The sequence below is a fragment of the Uranotaenia lowii genome, chromosome 2 (assembly GCF_029784155.1).
Source record: "Uranotaenia lowii strain MFRU-FL chromosome 2, ASM2978415v1, whole genome shotgun sequence".
Classification (NCBI taxonomy): Eukaryota; Metazoa; Arthropoda; class Insecta; order Diptera; family Culicidae; genus Uranotaenia; species Uranotaenia lowii.
Genome location: NC_073692.1, coordinates 322,696,535 through 322,706,242, shown reverse-complemented (window position 1 = coordinate 322,706,242; position 9,708 = coordinate 322,696,535). Strand labels below are relative to the sequence as shown.

The window sequence follows — 9,708 nt, the reverse complement described above, 5'->3', positions numbered from 1 at the left end:
TCTAACTAAGTTCACAACTAAAATAAAAATCTGCATACTAACACTAAGGGCGTAAAATATAATTTTCACAAATTTCATCGACTCCAAGATTATTTCGAATAGCAATAAAAATAGTTCTGATAACTTGAATGAGTTCAATCGGTTGTAGTTTTGTTTTGGTTGAGAATTTTAACACTGATAATAACAGATTTTGTTTTGGTCGATAAATTCTTTACAGATAGCAATAATAATAGTTCTGATAAATTGAACTTGTTCATTTGGTTGTAGGGGAGATGAGGGCATAACGAGCACCCAGGGCATAACGAGCACTCCTTTTTTCTACATAAGTACGTATTTTCTTAAATAAATTTTCATGAGGACTTATTTCGTACTACCCATAGTATTGATTTTTCACCAAAACAGAAATATCCTTTTCGTCTTTACAGAAATATTAAATAATAACCAGCTAGGTTCTCAAGTGACGAAAATATTGTAATTTTTGAGCACCGCCAAATAAGCTTTTATGACCTTTAAATCATCTTGATCTGAAATGTACGCACTGCAACATGATCTACACATTGTTTCTCAATTTTCAACATCATAAAGTTTTTGATTTTTCACTTTAATCAATTTTAAAACGCTTTTTTACTTTAATTTGTTCACTGGAGGCGAAAAGAGCACTATCAATGAAGGCATAATGAGCATTTTCTGCCGGGGAATCTAGCAGCGAATTCAACTCGATGAAGTCAACTGAATAATAGAGCTACAGCTTGACTTGTTTCGTCTGTCGATTTGGCTTATTGATAAGGTGTCGGAGAGGTAATCAGTAGACTCGAGTTCGATTCCTGTTCGAAGGGATTTTTTTTGCACATACCATTCATGAATGATTTTTTTATTGTTACATTATACGGCTAATAGCATCAAAGCATCATCCGTCAAACAACCCAAGCAACCAAAAGTCACATATTCAATTGAATGAAGACTTTGATAATTACATATTGGCTGACAAAGAGAATCAACTGCCCAATTCCCTTAAGTGAACATTATGTACTCATTCATGAACTTGAAAGCTGCAAAAGTGATTAATATGTACGTTGTATGTGACTTATTTTGCCCAATTCCCTTAAGTGAACTATATGTACTCATTAACGAACTTGAAAGCTGCAAAAGTGACCTATATGTACGTTTTATGGGACTTAAGTCACATAAACTGCTCAAAACGGGATTTACTAAGTCACATAAAGGGCACAAAAGTGCTTTAAACGGGATTTACATAGTCACAAAAAGTACATTGGGGTGCTTTCTAAATCAAATCACCACATCGAGTTTTAGTTTCAGTTAGAACAACATCTAGGCGTGGTCTAGTGGTAGCGTGTTCGATTCTCACCACGAAGGTTGGGGTTCGATTCTCAAGCCGGGCAAGTTTTTTTTCAATAAGTAATTTAGTAATTGAGTAACCATTCTGATGCGATATATGTAGGAAATCTAGGAAAGAAGCAATTAAGCCATAAGTCGAGTTTAGAATCCGGTGCGTGGCATCATGGCGGCACCATGTGCAGAACAAAGTAAATAATCAAGAGAAGGTGGTATGAACCGATGCCAAGGGTGTAGTTGAGATAGAGATAGATTTTTTGCTCGTTTTACGATTTTTTGGAAGCTGAATAAAAAGGCCGCTGGAAGCTGAATAGAAGATCATTAAGACTTGTTTTGGAACTTGAAAGTATCCATAAGAACTTAAATTTTGAGCTGCATAGAACGGATTTCATATCAATGATGGGGCTGAGTAAGCGTTTTTGTGCCTGTTTTATGGGACTTTTGGTTGCTTGGGAAAACACCGGAAACATAATGTATGAGCATGTGGTAATTCTTTGAATTCTACAAGCAGATCTAGATTATTTTGTTGTTGCTTTGTTTGATGAATCTACGCCTCACCGTTTAGTGCAATCATGATCATGAATGATAAATGAAAAAAAAAATCACCTTGACCAGGAATCGAACTCGAGCCTACTGATTACCTCTCCGACACCTTACCAATAGGCCAATTTGACAGACGATACAAGTCAAGCTGTAGCTCTATTACTCAGTTGACTTCATCGAGTCGAATTTCCTGCTAGAATCCCCGGCAGAAAACGCTCATTATACCTTCATTAATGGTGCTCATACTGCCTCGGGGGGTTTCTCATTATGCCTCTACAGTGACTGATTTTCAGCTTTTGGCAAAAAATTTTAAAATGCATTTTTAAAAGTGTTTATCTACTTTTTCAAGTTTCATCCAATTAGGCAATAGACTATTTGAGTGTCTGAACACGAAACAATGATGTAATTCACATATTACAGCTGTTCTCTATGGTTAAATAAGCGTTTTCCTTAAGGGGGGGGGGGGGGGGGGGTAGGGTCTAACGGGTATAAAAAAACACCATTTTTACGATTTTTTTTCTAGAGCTATCGTTCAAACAAATGTATTCAAATTTTTTGCATTATACAAAGCATTATTAAAAGAACATTTAGTAATTTTTTTGTAGAAAAATATTGAAAAATGAGCCGGTGACGGAGCACTTTCGAGGATGCCTTTTAGAAAACAGGATTTGCGGTGAACACTGTATCTCAGCACAGAATCATCTGAAATCAAAAAATCCGAGCAAAATATTTTTAATAGATGTTTTTCTGGACCCCAAGGTTTTTTTAACTTAAAAAATTTTTTATGAAATTTTTGTGGCTGTTTGAAGTAAAAACTACGATTTTTCTCGGAAAAATCCGCCATTTTTCACCTGTAAAATCTCCCCAAAGTAAAAAAAAACAAAAAAGAAAAACGTTGGGGTCTGGTATTTTATATGTAGAAAATATGTTCCAAATTTGAAAAGAATCGGATAAATAGTTTTCAAATGACGATGTCCACGGACTTAAAAAATGTGCTTTCGAAAAAACGCGTTTGAAGTTTCTGCTCTTGCTTTCTTGCAGTATTAGATAGGAGGAGATAAAGGCCTATAATTTCTACAGTTTTGCTTCAATTGACTTGAAAATTTGACACAACATTCTTGAAATGTTTTACAATAAGAAAATAAAAAAAATAAAAAATCGATTTTTTGAAAGTGTTAGACCCTACCCCCCCCCCCCCCCCTTAAGGTGGCCATTATGCCCCCATCTCCCCTAGTTTTGTTTTGGTGGACAGTTTATCACTGATAACAGCAGTTTTTGTTTTGGTCGATAAATTCTTCTCTAATAGCACTAACACCCCAGTTGAACGTTACCGGTTTTCTCGAGATCGGGTGATCTCTCAGCAGAAAGACGTACAGCATCTCATCGATTATCAGCAGAAAACAGCATCAGACTTTAAGGAGGGGTATAGCGGATTCATGGGATATCACAGTATAGGGGAAAAGTGGGAAGGAGAATGAGAATTATCAAGGAAAGGGTTTTTTATGTTTTTACTTATAGGAGCGGAATAGGAATCAAAGGATAATCAGGATCGGAGTCAGAGGAAACTGATTTTCATGATGATGGTACGGAACTCCAGTGATGATGACCTCGTTGCTATTTATTGCCAAGCAACGCATAGTTTCAGAAGCACTCTCTATTTCATGACGAACGTTGCTCACCAATAAATTCATTGAGTCAGCCCGCTTCGTGTTTTCAGTTTTCATAGATAGTTTATTCTCCAGCTGGTCAATACGCTTTTCTAAGTCCGGACAGTATATTTCAAGTCTAGATACAACATTTTCTAGTGACTGTGAAATTCTAGACCACAGCTCATTCAACGACTTTATTTTGCAATTCTTCATCTCACTCATTATCTTTTGGTATAATTTCTCACAAAAATATTCGAGAACTCCTTTCTGAAGGGATAATTCCCAAGTAGCACCGATAGTTTTATTAGACTCTCTAAGCTCCTTATAAAACCAAAACTTTATCTAGTGGCCTTCTATAAAACTTTTAATGTTACTTGGGTTGTTTACTAGTTGACGGTTGTAAACAATTCCACGAGGTAGATGTTTGAAGATAGATTTCAAGCTTGGAAACTCGGCACCGATATCGATTTTTTTGTGTATCGCGGGTATAAACTATAACGAATTATTCCCGGCCACTTAAGCGATTTTATATCAGAAAAAACAGGTTTAATTGTCAAAATAATCTAGACCACTTAAGACTCTTACTCTGTACTATTCATCCCTTCAGGAACGATCAATGGGGTTTTATTCAGCCCAAAATTTAAGTTTTATTGAAACTTTGAAGTTCCATTACAGATTTGAACGTCCTTCTATTCAGCCCACAAGTAAACGTTTAAATTTGGCTTCGGAGGGTGTTTGAGCACAAGAAATGTTTCTATGGATATTTGATATTACTGCCTCCATCCAGCGGGTTTATGGGAAGAAGAGAGAGGGACTTCTTTACAAATTTTCGCATAACTCGAGCGCTAATCGAACAAATGGAAACAACTTTGACATGGGCAAGCATTTGGATACGTAAAATGGTTATTTGCATATTTGAGACTTCTTTCTTCTTCAATTGGGGACCAGTTAGAGAATACGGGAGCTCACATACGATTGTTTTGCTTAAACCAAGAATTTATCTAACAAATGGAACCAAGTATGAAATGGGAACAATCATACAACCTAGCAAATGGAACAGAATTTGGCATGACAGTGTATTTGAGTACACGGAATGTTTGGTCATCATCCCCTTCTTCCAGGTAGGGGATAGGTAGGGAAAGTGGCTCCAATGCAAATTTTAGAGCATAACTTGACAACTAATAATGCAAACGAAACTAAATTTGGCATGAGAGGGTATATCGAGAATGGAGTCATATATGACATGGGATCGTATTTATATACAGAAAGTGTTTTTTCTGATGTTATGAGACCACCCTTCCTTCCATTAGGGATATAAGAAGTGGGAAGGGGGTTCTTTTCACAACTTGAAAAATAATTCGAGAACGAAAATGTAAAATCAGTGTCCCGTGACGTTACTTTGTAACAAAAAATGTTTCTATTCCTCTCCCCATTAAAAAGGGACAGAGAAGATTCCATATATAAAAGAATATTGTGGCATAAGTTGTAAACTTATGAAGCAAAGAAATCCAGAGTCATTAAAAAGATTAAAACACAGATTAAAAAAAAAATATTAAAATTTCAAAATAAAAAAGGTTGCAATTTTATTTTGAAAAACCATTTTAATGATTTTGAAACAGAATTGAAAATTTTGAGCAAATATATGAAAAGTTAAATAACTAAGTCTCACAAAGCCGAGACTGAAAGCCGAGAATCAACCTATTAAAAGTTAACTAAACAGTCGCCCCAAAAAGAGAATCATGTTATCAAAATTGAAATCGAGATTTTTCACATATCAAATTTTTGAAATTAATTCAGATCTTCTTTTATATCATTTGAATGTTTATTGAATCAAATAGCAATTTGAGTCCCTATTCTAACACTGGAATCTTAATTTTGATAATAAAACTAAATTTAAGCTGAATCTGAATACGAAATTTAATTTTCTGAGTTCTGAATTTTGAAACTGAATTCAAAACCTAAGATTCCAGATAAGAATTCTTATCAATTTAAAACCAAAATGCGAAGTTTAAATCAACCATAACTGTTTTTATTTGATTCTGAATTTATGGTTTTGAATATGATTTTTTCAATTATTTATTCTTCATTGAAGTTGTGAATGATGAAATTGTTTCAGATTTTTCAACTCTGGACTCATAAAACTTTCGTATGTTTCTACTCTGCATATAAATTGAAGATAAAAATTTCAAATCATAACCTAAAAAATGGTTTGAATTATAAATATTTTTTTTCCATATTCCGAATTTGTGAGTTTCGAATATGGAAAATCTATATTATTTTATTTTGAAATGCAAAACAAAGATTCGAATAAGGGTGCTAACGATGATCCATACTGAAAATCAAAAACAATAAACTTTAAACTTAATAGATATTTTATCTTGGTAAATCCAGCCATCATCCAGGCGAATTTCGGAATTATCTCATTAATATTAATAAGAAACACATTTCTAAAACTGTTTTTGTTTTATCGAAACACATAAAGCGATTTAGAATCATATAAAGCTTCCAAAAAAACATCGTTCATGTTTAGTTAACAAATTTTGTTAAAAAAAAACTTATTTTGGGCGTAGGATGCAAAATTCTAAGTACTCTATTATTTCAATTTTAGTTTGATTTTGCGAATCGAGTGAAAAAATCTGGGCAAAATTCAGGCCATCTGACAAGCTTGGCCTAACTTTATTGGAATTCAATATTTGGGATTGAATTGCTATCAACGATTGCTAGAATTTTTTTTGGGGAACTGTTATCGAACTGTGAATCTGGGATGAGATTTCCAGGTTTGGAAATCGAGATTGATACTTTTGACTCGTTTTATTTCTTCATCAGAATTTGATTAAGAATTTCCAATTTCAAGTTTCACAAAAAATATTTCGCTTCGCATTTCTGGACCCTCATGGGGGGATTTTGAACCTAGATGACAAATTTCACATTTTTATGTGTCATCCTATAAACTGGCAACCGTGATTCTTTGCGCTTTTTATTTTTACTAGCTACGATAAAGGATGAGGTGAAGATATATGAGGAAATATGAGAGCTTCAACTAAGAAATCGCCTTTAGCACCTGAGACCGTGGCTTTTTCGTTGTTTTATGATAAAGTCTGCTTCATTTAATATTGGAACACAAACAATTGCGTGTAGTTCAGTCATTTATTAACGAATTCATAATTTGTTTTTCATACAAATGTAGCATTTTCTTTACTCTTTCATAAAAAAAAAATTAAAAAAAATATTCATTGCTGTTTCGAAGAAATTCTCGTACTTTTCCCGTAATACGGCACATTAGGCGGCGCACACCCTTTTCGTCCACCGTTTTGGCGATTTGATTCCACCAGTTCTTCATTTGAGTCATGTTCCTAGCAAGTTTTCCCTTTGCCTTAAGCCTCCGCTTCGTGATTGCCCAGTATTTCTCTATCGGCCGGAACTGGGGGCAGTTTGGGGGGTTGAGGTCCTTCGGTATTACGCTGACCCCGTTCGTTGCGTACCATTCCATAACCGTTTTGCTGTAATGGCAGCTTGCGAGGTCCGGCCAAAACATTACTGGACGGTCGTGGGCACGAATAAACGGCAGAATCCGTTTCTGTAGGCACTCTTTTTTGTAGACTTCTGATGTCATTGTCTTGTCAGTGAGAAAGACTTTGGTTTTCTGTCCACAACTGCATATCCCCTGCCAAATCATGTACTTGCGGGCGAATTTATACGCAAACACGAACTTAAATTTTGCAGGTACATCCCCCCGAGCCGTCGCCAAATAAAATTTTTGACCTGGGATTTGCCCAAAGTTCGGCTCGGAATGACCTTATTCCTTCCCGGAGACGAATTCGTCGCACCGTACTGTGAGCGGCCTGGAACTTATTGGCCAAATCGCGGTCTGAAAGATTGGGATTCCTCTTGACGGCCTTGATGACTTTCCCACGCAGTTTCCGGTCGACAGTTCCACTCCGACGCTTCGAATGCGGCTTCCGAGCCGTCGTCAATGTTTCCTTGTACTGCTTGATAACACGCCATACGGTATTTCTTGGCATTTTAAGCTATTTAGCTAGCTTCGATGCCGACAACAATGGATTTTCAAGAAAACTGTGCACAATTTGATCTCTCCTTTCGGCTTCCATGGCGGTTGTTTACAAAATGCTATCGTTTGGTGTTATGACATAAACACATGGTGAAAGGTAATAAATTTCCCGACACGTGGGTGAAAAAAGTTTCCAAATCCGTCCACTAGGAGCGCCACAATGAGCAAAAGAATTTGTTCCAATATTAAATGAAGCAGACTTTAATGTTCCAAATTATTCAAGTTCAAGAATATTCTTTTTTCCGCAACCATTCCAACAAAACTCAAAACAACGTTTAGAAAATTCTGTAAATAAAATACAAAAACTGCCGACCAATGAAATCTAAAATTTATAATATTCCGACTCATGGGCCACATGACATCGACCGATATCCGCCACTTTCTGACATCCGGTAAACGCCATTGCCAGGTCCAGTTCCTTTCTGAGAATGTCCAGCACATTTTCCACTCCCTGCTGTCCATCAACGGCCAGTCCCCACAGGGCGGGCTTCCCAATGAAAACCATTTTCGCACCCAACGCCAGAGCTTTGAAAACATCCGTTCCCTCGTTTATTCCACCATCCATAAAGATTGTGGTACGATCCCCAACGGCAGCCGCTATTTCTGGAAGAGCTTCAATCTGAAAATTGATCAAGTTTTGTAATCCTCTTGATTCAACATTTTTTTAAACACATACCGTTGCAGGCACCGAGTCCAGTTGTCTTGCGCCATGATTGGAAACCCAAATTCCTTGAACTCCAGCGTCGGCTGCCAAGATAGCATCTTCTTTAGACAGGATTCCTTTCACAATCACCGGAAGTTTGGTAAAATTCTGCAACCACTTCACATCGTCCCAGGACAACGTCGGATCCAGCTGTCCGGACATGTAGTCCTGGATATTCGGTGCGTCCTGGCCCTGTTTAACGGGAGGTAGGTGACCTTCCAAATTTCTTATTCTGTTATGAAAACAATCATCATTTTATTGATTATCCTCTGGGAAAAATTTAAATAGACTCACACCAAATGAGGTGGCAGGGAAAATTTGTTCCTCATAATCGCTCTTCTAATCCCGAACATCGGGGCATCAACCGTCAGTACGATGGCCTTGAAGCCAGCTTTCTCCGCCCGCCGAACCAGAGACTCCGTGAGAGTGCGATCTTTAAAAATATACAACTGAAACCACTTTGGCGATCCTGGCGTTTCGGCTGCAACCTGCTCAAGAGAGTACGTTGCCACGGTGCTAAGAGTATACACTACACCTCGACTGGCCGCAGCTCGAGCATTCCCTACTTCACCCTCGGGATGAGTGATCTGCTGCATGGCCGAGGGAGCAATTCCAATCGGCATAGCAAGCTCCTCTCCAAAGAGGGTGACCTTCATATCACGCTTGGATCCACTACGAAGTACCCGAGTTCGAATCCGGATACGTTCGAAACAAGAACGATTCAGCCCCAAGGTAAGCTCATCGCCAGCGCCACACCGGAAGTAATCAAACGACCCTGCTGGGATAATCTCCGCGGCACGCTTCTCGTAATCTTCAACCGACACTAGAGGGCTCGACATTTTAATCCAAATATTTTAAAATGAAGCTTGAATGCAATGCTTTTGAACCGCTTCGGGATACTTTCGATCCCGGACTGAATTTTTCAAGCTTAGTGTGTTTTTATTTATGAAGCTAAGTATAAATGAGAGATAGTTTTGCTTAGTCACTCTTACAAGTACCTTGTATGAAAGCAAACACTCATGGTATCAGATTCAAGTTATTCTCCAAGCATAACATTGATGAGTATTTAATAACTGTGAGGTGTTGATTGACAGAACCTTGAACGAATAGCTTGTGTAACCGTCAGTTTTCTGGCGTTACTATAGTAAGGGACCATTCAAATATTAGATAATGCGGTACGTAACAGGTATAATAGTTTATCATGGTTTGTAGATTTTGGAAATAAAATCTGGAACCTTGTGTTTCGCAGAGAGAGGATTGAAAATTATCGAAAATTATCGCATTTTTTTTTCTCGAGAACGAAAAATATCTCTAAACATTAGTAAGTGGAACAACCGGATTCAATTTCATTATAATCTTTTTTGATTGATATTTTTCGGTGAGCGCAAGAC

At 37.1% G+C, this 9,708-nt stretch overlaps 1 protein-coding gene across 1 annotated transcript; it reads right to left on the bottom strand.

The window, feature by feature from the left end:
* Window positions 1-7,930: 7,930 nt before the first annotated feature.
* On the bottom strand, window positions 7,931-9,291 carry LOC129746779 (uncharacterized). The gene is made up of 3 exons (XM_055740658.1): window positions 8,612-9,291; window positions 8,291-8,549; window positions 7,931-8,233 (listed from the first exon to the last, which is right to left on the bottom strand). The coding sequence occupies exons 1-3, from the start codon at window positions 9,154-9,156 to the stop codon at window positions 7,937-7,939; spliced, it is 1,101 nt and encodes a 366-aa protein (XP_055596633.1). The 5' UTR covers window positions 9,157-9,291; the 3' UTR covers window positions 7,931-7,936.
* Between the last annotated feature and the right edge of the window lie 417 nt (window positions 9,292-9,708).

Excerpts from the sequence above, each read along its gene's own strand:
- LOC129746779 (XM_055740658.1), bottom strand. The coding sequence starts at position 9,156 with ATGTCGAGCCCTCTAGTGTCGGTTGAAGATTACGAGAAGCGTGCCGCG. Across the intron at positions 8,550-8,611 it reads TCCCTGCCACCTCATTTGGT|AATAAGAAATTTGGAAGGTC; the intron begins GTGAGTCTATTT and ends TTTTCATAACAG. Across the intron at positions 8,234-8,290 it reads TGGACTCGGTGCCTGCAACG|ATTGAAGCTCTTCCAGAAAT; the intron begins GTATGTGTTTAA and ends ATCAATTTTCAG.